General features: G+C 47.6%; 1 protein-coding gene across 1 annotated transcript in view; it reads left to right on the plus strand.

Moving 5' to 3' along the window:
* adam19a (ADAM metallopeptidase domain 19a) overlaps positions 1 to 14,963 on the plus strand; it is a 113,156-nt gene that overhangs the window by 75,034 nt on the left and 23,159 nt on the right. The window contains exons 6-12 of the mRNA XM_056575416.1: positions 725 to 908; positions 4,591 to 4,656; positions 6,273 to 6,344; positions 7,317 to 7,483; positions 9,382 to 9,466; positions 11,353 to 11,495; positions 13,591 to 13,768. Coding sequence (XP_056431391.1) covers positions 725 to 908; positions 4,591 to 4,656; positions 6,273 to 6,344; positions 7,317 to 7,483; positions 9,382 to 9,466; positions 11,353 to 11,495; positions 13,591 to 13,768 — 895 coding nt within the window. The remainder of the gene's footprint in view (positions 1 to 724; positions 909 to 4,590; positions 4,657 to 6,272; positions 6,345 to 7,316; positions 7,484 to 9,381; positions 9,467 to 11,352; positions 11,496 to 13,590; positions 13,769 to 14,963) is intronic.

Raw genomic sequence — 14,963 nt, forward strand, 5'->3', positions numbered from 1 at the left:
TCCCTTATCGGCTAAATAATTTCTGTCAGTGTTGAGGCAGTTTATAATAAATCAGGCTGACCTTAGTAAGATCCCAGGGCTGTGAATCACAGATTGCAACAGGGTTTGATAAAACATTCTGCTATTATCCAGTTACTTCTGCTTTCATGGAGATATTGCCTCCAGTAAATATTGATATTAAAGGGGTGATATTCTGCCGGTGAGAGTGTGATTAGCCATTACAAACCGTTTGAAAATCAGTGTCCACCTAGATGTGTGCTGGATAGATCAGTCTACCAGCCTACCGAGTGGACTGTAGCAAATGTTGCTTTCCTATCCAGAATACATATAGTTGGACCCTCCCACTTGTGAACACCCCTTAACTTGTTCTCTTGTAGATAGAACATGTGCTCAAGGCAAACAAACAAAAACACAGACTCTCGACATATAATCCACTAGTGCTGCACATTTGTCCCATTGCAGCAAGGAAAACACAATAAAAGATTGAAAGCCATGAAAGTAATGTTTTGAAATGGACAAGCGTAGATTTAATTTGCACAACCACATATGAGCGGAACGAGCTCACGTTGTGATACGCTGGAATGATGGATTTGGTTTGTCTTCCACGATGAAGGAAATCCTACATTTCCAGACCTCCATCCTGTGTTTCAAAATCCTATCTAATGTGACTCCAAATGCACTGTGTGTGGCTGTAACCGCCATCACCACCTCTCGTCCAATCCAGGGGTCTGATATCCTTGAACTCCAGTGACACCTACTACCTGGAGCCAATCAGCGGACAGAGCCCTCTCCAACATTGGCTGATGAGCGCGGAGGACCTGCCCCTCAGAGGCGGGACTTGCGGCCATGGCCACCAGACAGGCCACCCTGGCCAACTGTCGGATCTCCTTCGACCGCATCACCAAAGGGTGAGTCACCCAGTATCCATCCACACATTTTTTGTTCAATTCTAGTACCCTCTCAATAAATTCCCACAATGCAATGCTTCACGTCTTACAAAGATGTATATCTTGGTTATCATGAAATGTATGGATATTTTACGGTAGTCTTGGTCTTTGCGCCGTGCCCCCAGTGAGACTGAACATACGATGCATTACCATGACAACGACAGTTACATTCCACCCATTTCCTCTCACTTGTTTTCCTGGAAAATGAGCAATGAAATGCGTTGTGCGTTACTCACACCTCAGGGAACAAACGTGCCATACACCACACACACACACACACACACACACACACACACACACACACACACACACACACACACACAACATACACACACCTCTGCCCCAAGGTGGAGGTGTCTATAGTAGGAGGACATACCCCACCCACACGCACACACAATGCACACACACCTCTTCCAAGGGCGGTGCTGTATAAAGCCGCCGCCATCCGACACAAACACGCTGGTTACGGACCGTCCAGAGACGTTCCGTTTGAAACGCCGCCGGCAGCGGGCCACCGCGTCGACCTGTGACACACACGCACAAACGCGCATGCGCACGCACGCACATGCGCGCCAAAAGCACACAAACGCACACACATACACACATTAACCACAGACAAACACACATGAACACACATAAGCACACACAGACACACACGAACACACACAGACACGCACGCACACACACACACACACACACACATACACACACAACACACACACACACACACACTCACAAACACATAAACACACATTAACACAAATAAACACACACTCACGCAACCTAAAACACACAAACTCACACTCAATCACACTCGCATATTAACACACACACACACACACACACACACACACACACGCACACACACCTGCCCTGTCATCCACCTGCTGAGAATTCCCCCTAGAAAAAACACCACCACCTCCAGCATATGTTGATGTGGACTGTGTGTGCGTGATTACCAGGAGCGACATACGTCAAGCCCTCTCTTGGTCTGAGTCATGCTACGCTGTCATGTGTGATATAGTATGAATGATGTGGTAGATGATGCACTTTCATCATCCCCTACAGCGAAGGCGAACGCAGGGGCGCTATGCATGGGTCGCATACACACGTAGCATACGTTATGTATATTAGGGTTGGGCTGTATCCGTTTTGTTTGAACCTCCCTCTAAATGAGGCGGCTTACGGTTTAACCGTCAATCAAAAGCAACACGTATAAAAAATCGAGGGCGCACCTCAAACCGTCAGTCTCCAACGTACGGTGACATGCTAACCTCCCTCCTTGCCAAAGGGTGGAAGCAAAAGTCGGCAAATCACTATTTCCACCAATGTTGTTTTCATACATAATCAACCCATTAAGAAATCCAGTATGTGGCTACTGCGTCTACGTTTTTTTGCGTAATAGGCAAGCTTGGCTTAGCCTACAAGCCGAAATGATTAAATCGTTTTATATCTAGCTAGTGGTTAACTCCAGCGGGGATATTTTGACAAGCAGTTTCCCGGGAGATGACATAATGTAGCCAGCCAGCCAGCCTCCTGTTTTATGCTTTTACCTCCACCTTCTGCATGTATACCGATAAAGTTTGAGACATAATTTGTGCTCCACTTACCTGCTTCTTAAGGTCTTGGAGTAAGAGAGAAATCTGCCAACCCTTTGTAAATGGCTTTAATCATTTATTATATGGCCTTAGCCTTGTGCACATATCGACCGTAAAGCCATAAAGTTAGGGTTTACTCTGGGTGTTTCTCCTTTGTAGCGGTGCATATGTATTCGTACTCAGTTTCTGTGTACTCCCCTGGAATCTATATGCAGACATTTAAAATAGCCCGAGGCTTCTTTCCCCCTTGCCAAAGCTAATTGTTTAATCATTTGTTCCAATAAGTTGGTCTAATTCCTTTCAATAAAATGTCTCCAATTTAGTGGAAGTCTGATGTCTTTGTCGATAAAGAAAAAAGAAAAGAACCAGAAAAGGCCCGGAACGCGTTGTTTACCATTAAGCAGTTCTTATAATCACCCTGCGCTCCAACACACCCCCCCTCTCTCTCTCTCTCTCTCTCTCTCTCCTCTTTCTTTCTCTCTCTCTCTCTCTCTCTCTCTCTCTCTCTCTCTCTCTCTCTCTCTGCTGTCTGTCTGTCTGTCTCTCTCTCTCTCTGTCTGTCTGTCTGTCTGGTGTCTGTCGTGCTGTCGTCTGTCTGTCTGTCTGTCTGTCTGTCTGTCTGTCTGTCTGTCTGTCTGTCTGTCTGTCTGTCTGTCCTGTCTGTCTGTCTCTTTCTCTCTCTCTCTCTCTCTCTCTCTCTCTCGCTAGCTTCTCTCTCTCTCTCTCTCTCTCTCTCTCTCTCTCTCTCTCTCTCTCTCTCTCTCTCTGTCTCCTTCTCAGTTTAAATTTTCTTCTCATCGTATTCTTCCTGCCTCTATTGATGTATTTCCTTCCTCAGGGCCACACCTTCCCAATCCATTTTTTATTATTTTTCCTTATACACCATGGCTTTCTCCTCCTCTTGGCTCTCCTATGCCACATGGATACCAATACCCCCGCCCTCCACCCCCAGAACCCAACCCAAGTCACCCTCCCAATCCGCGCCACTGCCACCCATTAATCCTGCCCTGTTATTCGATGAAGGGGCTCACCCACTCCCCCTCTCTCCACAGGTTCTGGACACTATTTGCTTTGGATATAAATAGCCAGACTGTGTATGTGTGTCTGGACTGGTGAGAGAGAGAGAGAGAGAGAGAGAGAGAGAGAGAGAGAGAGAGAAAACACACTTCACAGACAGACTTTCACACAACTCCTACTTAGCACACGCAGGCACAAACACACGCGCACATGCACACACAGGCATGCAAACAGAAACTAACCCATATATCATAATAATAGACTTGGAAGTGTGCATTTGATTGTGTGTGTGTGTGTGTGTGTGTGTGTGTGTGTGTGTGTGTGTGTGTGTGTGTAGGACTACAGGGCCCTTCTTCCCAGGGCCGCGAGCATGTCCTGGAGGTATCAGCTCTGCCCGCTGTCCAAGGCAGCTACCGATGCACCTGTGAATCAATTGCTTTTAACAACACACCAGCCTCTCCCTGGTGCCTGCAATTAAGTGTCTGCAGGGCCACATGCTAATGCTATGAAACGATAGCCTAGCTAAGGTCGTTGTTAGACAAGAAACAGTTTGCAAACAGACAAAATCCAATCCTAATATCATTTACGTCATTGCTACATCCTCTGTTGGGTTCGGTGAGCCGAGATAATCCCACGATGAAAGAATCCATTCAAACGTCTTGTAGGCCTACATGAGGTGTCCATAGAACCTTTGTCTCTCTCACTCAATGTCTCTGTCACTCAATATTTACGAGCATCGAGTGATAGGGAAAGGGAAATGTTCAAGAAAGGGGTTACGCCATGTATTTTGCATGAACGCAGACTTTGTAATGTTCTTTGCACAGGGGGGGGGGGGGGTATGTTATTTTTGTGAAGGTGTCCCGGTTTCAAGCGCATCAAAGATTCATTCACATCCTTTCCTCTCCTATGATACTAGTGGGCTGTTTTACACAGAGTTGCGTCACATCGCCCCGAACCAGAATGAAAGATTCGAACTGTCTTTAAGGAATAATAAGAATCAACTTATCTTTTCCCCCTCTTGCTCCCAGGTGAAACGGGAAAGTTGGGGAACCACCAAGTACATGGAGCTGTATATCGTAGCTGACCACGCACTGGTAAGAATACCATAACCACCAAATGGGTTAGCTTGACCACGCACTGGTTAGAATACCATAACCACCAACTGGGTTAGCTTGTCTGTGTAGGCATACGCTGTTATTCAACTGTGTTAGCTTATCGTGTTAGACAACTGTTTATATTTTATCATTTTTAAAATAAATGTATTGAAAATGAATTCATTTTCAAAATCGTTGGCATAGAAAGGACAATGACAGCTCTTAATTTAGATACAAAGCAAAATGAATAAAAGGATAACTTAAATTATATAAAATAATGGGACAAATTATAAAAATAGACAAACATAGACAAAAGTATAATAAAATAAATAAAGTAATAAATAAATGCTAAACAAAGTTTGCTAGGGGCTCTCGAATACATTTTTCTCCTCATTACCTGCAAGAAGTGGTGTGAGTCAACTGTCTCAGCAGTTTGCAGCTTTTGACTAATCCTTACATATGAACCTGATCAAAATAATGAGTGCACTATGCAGGACTTTGTCCAAATCAATAAGCCTTCAACGATTCATCTTATTGACGAATGACCCTGTGTTGGCTCATGTTCCGATGCTAATTCAACTGTTTCCTAGCTTGTGTGGTTAAAGCGGAATTGTGTATTCGTCAAGTTGTCAACTTAAGGTCAGCGTCGGGGTGACAACAGTGTTAAAGAGTAACTAATCACTGTAATGACATTGCACTGCCTGGAGGAATACACCCGAGTGCAATAGTTGAATCTAAATTTGTTTGGCCCTTTGTGCACATTCGTAGCTTTCTTTCTTTGTAGCGACAGAGAATCTCAGACAACATGGTTGTCCCTTTCATGGCTACAACTTTTCCCGTGCTGCTTTTTCTCTTCTCTTTAAACTATTCAGCTCATAGTCATCTCTTCCTCTCCTCTTGCTTGTTCTTCTGTACGTTTCGGCTCGGGACATAAACACTCTGCCTCAGAAAAACAAGCTTTAATCTGAGCAGCGACGCAGAAATAATTACAGTCACCAAATTGTCTGTTTGTTTATCGCCGTGTTCGCGTCTTAAGCCCCAGCATTGGTTTATTCTCCATATATGCATGGGATCACTTATGAATGCAGCATCAGACTAACCTGTGACAGATAAGCGTTAGAGGAAGATTGATTGCTAAATACCCTTTTTTTTATGCATTTCAGATGTGATACATCTGTTGGAATTGTCTATTATTGAATTGCCAGTACTGCCACTCGTGTTTTTTGTGGGTTATTTCGTTTTTTTGTCACCAATAGAAATAAAAGAACACTAGGGAATTAAAAATAGGAATACCTATAACAGCTTAAATGATCAGGCACTTTATTCAAGGCATGTGACACAGACAATGCATGTGACACAGGGGGGACCATGGTTACGGCCACATCTACCGCTATACACGATGGTCAATAGCCAAAGGACCTCACTCCAAAAAATAAAATAAAGAAGGTATTTTGAGATTTTTTCCAAGGTTTCCTTTCAAGTGAAGTGGAAAAACCCACCAGAGTGGCCCCTGCTGCGTGCTAGCCCGTCGCCCGCCCTCCCCGACCACTCCTCATTCACAAAGTCACAGATTCACCGCAATTGATTCCCTCTCGTCTCCCCCCTGTGTCACTCAGTTCACACAGCAAAACAAGGACTACCACAAGACCAAGCTGCGGATCATGGAAATTGCCAATTATGTGGATAAGGTAAGGCGGGCCCCAGCACCACGGTGGCTCCTCATTCCTATTTGGCGGGAGGGGGAGGGGGGGGGGGGGGGGGGTGGGGTGGAGAGGGGTGGAGGGAGGCTGACACGAAGCTAAATGTGATAGCGGCGCGCTAATAAAAGTCGTGGCACCCGATGAGTTACCATGGTTCCTACATGGCTGGCTCCGCCGTACGCATTATGATACAGGGGTTGGACTAGTAGTTAATCTACTGATACCCCACCACCACCACCACCACCACCACCACCACCACCCACCACCACCACCAGCACCACCCATCCGTAGCTTGGAGGTGATTAACGTGATTGGGAATGACAGGCAATCGAGCGAATGTAAACAGATGGCTGGCAGTGGGCGGCAGCCTCAATAGGATTGCTTAAACCCCCCCCCCCCCCCCCCCCCCATTTCATCCAAAGGGTCCTCCAGTCAGCCCTTCAGAGAGAAACGCACACACTCTGCAGAGTGGAGTGGGGACTAGGGCTAGCTACAGCCTCCAGGCCCGCGCTGCTGCAAGCTCGCAATCACACAACTCTCCACTGTGTATGTGTGGCTGTGTGTTTGTCTATGTGTGTGTGTGTGTATTTGTTTGTATGTGTGCGTTTATGTGTATGCGTGCGGGCATCTGCATATGTGGGTGTTGGTGTGTTCACGTGTGTGTGCTAATGTGTGCATATTTGTGTGTCTGTATATGTATATGTGTGTGTGTGTGTGTGTGTGTGTGTGTGTGTGTGTGTGTGTGTGTGCGTGCGTGAGCTGTGTGCGTGCGTGCGGCGTGCGTGCGTGCGTGCGTGCGTGCGTGCGTGCGTGCGTGCGTGCGTGCGTGCGTGTTTATATATGTGTGTGTATCTTTGTGTGCCTGTGTATATATATAAATATATTTGTGTGTGTGTTTTTTATATACATATATATATATATAAATACATGTGTGTGTGTGTGTGTGTGTGCGCGCTCCAGTTCTACCGGGCGCTGAACATCCGGGTCCCGCTGATAGGCCTAGAGGTGTGGACGGAGCGGGACCAGTGCATCGTGACGGGGGAGCCCAACACCACCCTCTGGTCCTTCCTGCAGTGGAGGCAGAAGCTCAAGGCCCGCAAGAAGCACGACAACGCCCAGCTGCTCACGTGAGGCCGCCCGCCGCGCAGACGCACACAGGAACACACACACACACACACACACACACACACACACGCACGCACGCACTCTCTCTCGCTCACACTCACAGGAGCAGGAGCACACACACACACACACACACACCCACACACACACACACCCACGCACACACACACCCACGCACACAGGAGCACAGAAACACGGATACACACTCTCTCTCGCTCACACTCACACTCACACACACCCACACACACACACACACGTCACACACACACACACTCACACACACACACACACACACGCACACAGGAGCACATAAACACGTATTGTTGGGTTAGGAGGCAAGGGGACTGGAGCAACGTGAACCACAAAACATGTACACTGTATGATGCACATGTTTACGTGTTCGACTTTAGAGGAGCAGCATGCATATGAGCGCTCTTTAAAGAGCTTGTATCTAGCCTCTCCCCTGAGCCAGTCACGGGCGCTCTAACTCATGGAGAACACCAACACCAAACCCTCCACCACCTTTATATGGTTATAAAAACTGTCCTTGTGTGAGTTCAGAGGGGCGAGGGGGGTGGGTGTAAATACGCGTTATAAACAGCTCAACTTTGGCACGTCGAGGTATTGATCTGCTAATTAAATCAAGTGTGACAAACCTTCTGAGGCTATTTCACCGCTTTTATTTATTCGACACAAAGTGTTTATGTTCTTCTCCGTGACGAAGGGGCGGCCGTTCACGCAACGTTTCCTCATGAACCTTCATTTCAGGTTCAGAAATGTGTTTTTGCGGCGTCTTCCTTTCAACCACAAAATGAGATGCGGTGGCCTGTACCTCTTCTTGTCTCCATGAATGTTCTGCTAATGACACAAACAATCTGCGCGCTAGTCGGTGCGGAGCAGAGACAATTTCAGACTTCATCAGTGTCTCAGTTGACAAATCATTAGCCAAACTCGGGATTTATTAGCCAAAAAGATCTTGCCTCATTTTGACCTAATTGAGGTTCCACAACACCCCGTGAGCCATTCAGACACACACACACACACACACACACACACACACACACACACACACACACACACACACACACACACACACACACACACACACACATACACGCACTCAACAAAAAACATGCATACGCACACACATGCACACCTGCGCACAGAAATACACACGCACTCACACACAAACAGACTTACACACACACACACACATGCATACACACACACATGCACACTCACACACACAAACACACACACGCATTCACATGAACAGAAAAAAAGGTCAGGTTACCCCTCGTGGTACATAATCACTTCACTCGAGCTTCGGATTTTTTAGTTTAATTCTATTTCGCTCACCGCACAACAGCGTGATTTTGACCGACTTTCGTTTAGTTTGCGTGCCCCCTGCGGAGGCCTCCTTCAGCGGGACTTCATCAGACTCGTCCCCCTCTCGTCACAGAGTGGAGCACTAGCACGTCCATGGGGGAGAGGTTCACGCCGAGATAGCTTCAGAAGATGGGTTCAGAGGTGCACTTGATGCACCTGATGTTATAGTGTGTGTGCGTGCGTGTGTGTGTGTGTGTGTGTGTGTGTGTGTGTGTGTGTGTGTGTGTGTGTGTGTGTGTGTGTGTGTGTGTGTGTGTGTGTGTGTGTGTGTGTCTGCGGATCCCGCATAGGCCTGCACAGCCACTTGGCTATGCATCGCCGCAACACAACCCCAATAATTGTCCTTCCTTTCTATTTGGAGCAACGTCATCATCGTAATCGATGGACTGCCATAACGTGTGTGTGTGTGTGTGTGTGTGTGTGTGTGTGTGTGTGTGTGTGTGTGTTTGTGTGTGTGTGTGTGTGTGTGTGTGTGTGTGTGTGTGTGGTGTGTGTGTGTGTGTTTCCTTGACAGGGGGGTGATTTTTAAGGGGACCACCATTGGCATGGCCCCCCTGGAGGGGATGTGCAGCCTGGAGAACTCCGGAGGCATCAACGTGGTAGGCGGGAAACCAAAGGGAACACGGAAACCCTCTATTCCTTTTCTGGCATTATCTCTCTTTCTGTCTTTTTTGTTTCAATTTTCTCCTCCCAGCTTGAACCATTTTCAATTGCTCACATGGATCCCATTCGTCTCTCTTTCTGTGGGCATGTGTGTTTGTGTATGTGTGTGTGTGTGTGTGCGCTCACACGTGCGTGGATTGTGTGTTACCTGCAGCCTTGATGTGTCTTTACATGTGCTGGAATACTTCTCGGGGAAGCGGAGCAGAAATCGATATGTTTTCCAAAGGCTGATCAGCCGCTAACAGACAATTAACTCCCCACTGCGGGCGCAGATTGTCCCGAGGATCCAGACCTATTGTAGCACTACGAAACCCCCAGGGGCCTTAACTACCAAAGCTGGCTTTTCATTTTGGTGGCTTTGGGGGCTTGGATCGATAATGGGACCCCCCACCTTCTCGTAATCCCCCTGTGGGTTTCAGTAGAGAATTCCTCATCTTTCGCAGGATTTGTTTTCCATTCTATTCATCGCCAACAGCCGTGCGAGAGAAATGGATGTGAGCGAGGATGAGTGCAATTCAAAACATTGAAACGATATTATATAGAAGGATTTGTTCACCGGGGGAACATTTTGTGTCGTTCTTCGAGACAACAGCCGAGGCCATGTTAACCCTAACCCTGAATGGTGAGGAGTGAAACCAATGCGTCGTGATATGTCAAGTGGAGACATTGACGTCATGAGGTCAGGGTTGCCCTGGCGATGTGCAAGGAGAGGGGGGGGGTCTGGCGGACACAGTTGTTATCTCTCCAAAGAGAGAGTGCAACCAGACACACAACGGTAGCTGCCTCGCTCCGGCGTCACACCATGAGGCAGGAGTGACGCCCCGGCTGCTACCCCTCCAGATGCAGGCCGATGTGGTTACCTCGGCAACGTTTCGTGTTGTTCTTCGAGGCAACCCGCTGCAGCCAGGTTTCGAGGCTAGATTCCCCTCCCAGTATGGTGAAGGGTGTTTACCTTTTTGTTGTCCTTCATTCCGGGCCGTTTCTGGCAATCCGTTACCCGTGATCCTGTGTGTTATCGCAACGGACATTGAGATAATGTCTGAAGTTCACCCTTCTCTGTTGCTCTGTGCATCTTCTGAACTTCCTGCCCCATATGCACTCATGGACGACATGAGAGGAGTCTGCATGGCTGTATCTTTGAACCCATGTGCCCATTCGGATCTCAGCTCATTTATTGTCGTCGCCAGTCCTCGAGGGTGAACAAGGGGCCGTCTCTCGGGAGGGTCACTTGTTGCCCCCCACGCGGGTGGAGGGCTCCATTAGTGAAGCAACCTTCGACCCTGAGGCTGCATTGCTCATCCAAGAATGGACCAGGTTCACCTGAGTCCTCATCCCGGAATGGACCAGGGTGTCCGGGTCTGCTGGCCATAGAGAGCATCTGCAGCAGGAAGGGATGAAAACAAAACATCGTAGCACACACGTCCGCCTGTCCGTTGTGTGTGCTACGCTTCGTTCCCTGGCACAGATTAAAACAATTTCCTGGACCGGTCACTGCACTTATGTGCTGGATGAATGCTGCACGTGCACAGGTCCTGTATTTAAATTGTTGGGCAATGCCTATGTGTGTGTGATGTGTTAACGTGTGTCGCACATGAATGTAAATGTCAATGTAGATGAATGTGTGTGCGTGGTATCACTCTCTGTGTCTGTCGGTTTTGTCCAGCATTTTTGTGTGAAGTGTGTACACAAGAGGGTCATCTCCGGATGTACGATCGATGATTGAGGATGACGACTCTTAATTGTATCATTGTGATTATTGATCCTAATAATCATCATTATCAATCAAATGTCAGAGTAAAGTCAGAATCTGTTGGTGCCACAGGACCACTCGGACCTGCCCATCGGCGCGGCTGCCACCATGGCCCACGAGATCGGCCACAACTTCGGCATGAGCCACGACAACGAGGGCTGCTGCGTGGAGGCCACGGCCGAGCAGGGCGGCTGCGTGATGGCCGCTGCCACGGGGTGAGTCTCAGCGGGGGGGGGGGGGGGGGGGCGCTGCTTATGAAAGATGACCGTAGACATTAGGAGATGGGGGCAAAAGACTTAGGGCTACCGTCTGTGTTCGTGACGCCATTGATGCCCATTTAGGCGGGAAACTCCCCCAAAAAAGTTTGTTCAGTATTTAGACCTATCAAAACTAATACAGTGGATCTGGTGACAGCATCAAGACTAATGCAGTGGATCTGGTGACAGCATCAAGACTAAAGCAGTGGATCTAGAGACGGCATCAAGACTAAAGCAGTGAATCTGGTGACAGCATCAAGACTAAAGCAGTGGATCTGGTGAAAGCATCAAGACTAAAGCAGTGGATCTAGAGACAGCATCAAGACTAAAGCAGTGGATCTAGAGACAGCATCAAGACTAAAGCAGTGGATCTGTTGACAGCATCAAGACTAAAGCAGTGGATCTAGAGACCGCATCAAGACTAAAGCCATGGATGTAGAGATATAATCAAGACTAAAGCAGTGGATCTAGCGATATAATCAAGACTATAGCAGTGGATCTGGCGACAGCATCAAGACTAAAGAAATATATGTATCAACAGCATCAAGAATATAGAAGTGGATCTAGTGACAGCATCAAGACAATAGCAGTGGATCTAGCGACAACATCAAGACTAAAGCAATGGATGTATCAACCGCATCAAGACTATGGCAGTGGATCTAGTGACAGCATCAAGACTAAAGCAAAAGCACAGTGGCCGTGTTCACAGCCAAGTTTCTTCTGACAGCTCAAGCATTGAGGCTACCGATGCTACAGTTGGCAGCATTCGCTACTTGGCAGAAGCCCATGAAAGGAAAAGCAAGGCTTGCACTCCAGTCATTGCTCTGCTAGAGTGGTGTATTTCTAATGGTTTCACTCACCTCTAGTCTGTGTTTAAGTACTGCTGCGACAGTACGAGTCTCCCCCACCCGAGCCTCACCTGAACAGTCAGAGGACATTCTCATTGCCTGGGTAATGGCCTTCTATTGTGAGGCACATAGAAGCAGATCAGTGTCAGTCAACCTTCAATCTTTTTCCATAAGCATGTATGATTTCATCTTGTTCTGAATCCACTGGAGGGACAAGTCACACAATAGGCAACAGAAATGCCCCAGCTATTGACAGCATAGAAATCGGTTTGGAGAGTTGGATTTCAATTCCGGTCCTGCAAATGCTGGAGAAATAATGTAAATACGCCCCAAGGCCCAAGTTAGGAATGTTCTTATGCGAAAGGATTGCGTAAGGCCACCCGATCAGACAGAACGCGTTTCAGCAGCCTTGGGAGGCTTTTTGTAACTGTTATCAATGAGCGCTTTCCCTGAAAACGAGTGTTAAGTGTTTACCTCACTGCTTTTGCATTGCCGAGTGCCTTGTGCTTTCGGCGGAGCGGCCTGAAGGTCTCAAGTTGAGGAAACTTCCACACGGCAGAAAAGCGGCCCATGTAATTGGGCCGTAAGTGTCCAATCAGATGCATTGAGAGGCGGGCCTTCTGTGCCTGTTGCGACCAACAAGTAGTAACACTTGTTGGTGAAACTAGTCCAGGCTGTGACTGCATACCCGGAGCTATATGAATACTTATGATGTGTGGATGAATGATAAACGTTTAAAAGGATGATTAAATAACACTTAGGCTAAGGAGAGCATTCAGTGGTAGCCTAGCAACAATAAACACAGGACGCAGCGAGCTGCTGTTTCTTTTTTTCAACCGTCGGCTCCAACAAACAATGGCAGTGCGGTGCACTTTGTGTTTGGCAGGCTGCAAAAACGCCTTGGCATATATTCATATGTATTTATATATCAGTCAAATTAGTTTGTAAAGTAAATTCAATTATGAAGCACATTCACACCCAGCATCACTGACCAAAGTGCTGTACAGAGGATAACAAAAAAAGACAAATAACACAAAAAGCACATTGGACCTTCCACATCAGGGCTCCGGGAAGGCCAGGGAGTAAAGGTGGAGTCTTAAGCCTGGATTAGAAGGCTGATGTTTGCTCACATCCCCTGGCCTCCTGGAAAGGCTGGTCCCCAGCCCTGGTGCTCAGACGTGCCTCTCGCCCCGTGTGTTTCCCAGGCACCCGTTCCCCAAGGTGTTCAGTCACTGCAGCAAGAAGGACCTGGACGGATACTTCCAGAAGGGAGGGGGCATGTGCCTCTTCAACATGCCCAACATGAAGGACCTGGTCGGGGGAAAGAGGTGCGGCAACGGCTTCGTGGAGGACGGGGAGGAGTGCGACTGTGGCGAGCTGGAGGTAAGGAGGGTAGGGGGGGTGGTCCATCACGGTGAGGGGGTGCACGTGAGCGAAGGCGGATTAAGAGCGCGCCTCGCGGGAGGCTGTGTGGTTAGGATCGATGGTTAAATATCAATTGATCACGCGATTGTTATGGAGTGTTTCGTCGTGAGGAATGAGTAATATAATGGATTAATATAATAAAATATATATTTGTAGCACTTTGATCATTTTATCAATACCCAATGTATTAATGTAAAACAGGTTCATATTATATATGAATATATATATTCAAAATAATGAGATTCAATTATCAAATACCTCGATAGCAAAGAATTGCTTTCGATTTTTCTCGTGGTGAAGTGAGCGCTTGACACCAAAACACCAACCGCCAATCAAAACCTTAAACGGACCGTCAATACTGAAATAACGTAAACACCACGGTTACATGCGTCTCATGGCTGACACATGGCTGACACATGTCACACACCACACGAGTGGTGAGTGACATGTGTCAGCCATGTGTCAGCCATGAGACGCATGTAACCGTGTTGGAACGGCCTCTGACAAGAAGGGATGGACATTTTCCTCCTGTGGTGTTTTTTGCTTTTTTTTGAGGCGTGACGTTGTCAGTAGTCCCTAAAAGTTATCCGAGCGAAGGGCCCATCTGATTCGACCAGATGGAGGGCAGGTTGGAGTCGTGTCAAGACGCTGGCTTGTGATGGCTCCCATTCACACCCCAGCTGACATCACTCACTGAGACAATGTGAGAGAGAGAGGGGACGGGAGAGAGACAGAGAGAGAGAGAGAGTGTGGAAGGTAGAGTGAGAGAGAGACAGAGGGGATGGTAGAGAGGGAGAAAAAGAGAGGGAGAGAGAGACACTCAAAACGAGATGGGAAGGGAGAGATGGGGGAGAGAGAGAATCAAAGGGAGTGAGAGATAAAGAGCAAGAGAAGGGAATGGGGAGGGATAAAGAGTGAGAGATGGGGAAGGGAGAGCGATAAAGAGCGAGATGATAAGGGAGAGAGCAAAAGAAAGAGAGATAGGGAGAGAGCGAAATCAAGCGAGAGAGATGGGAATGGAGAGAGAGAATAAAAGAGAGATCGATAGAAAGAGAAGAAAGAAGGGAGTTGAAAGCGAGACGGGAAGGTCAACGGAGAGGAAAGGATAGAGCAACAAAGAGAAAATTGGAAGGAAGCGAGACCGAGAGAGAGA

This window comes from Gadus chalcogrammus, chromosome 17 (assembly GCF_026213295.1).
Source record: "Gadus chalcogrammus isolate NIFS_2021 chromosome 17, NIFS_Gcha_1.0, whole genome shotgun sequence".
Lineage (NCBI taxonomy): Eukaryota > Metazoa > Chordata > Actinopteri > Gadiformes > Gadidae > Gadus > Gadus chalcogrammus.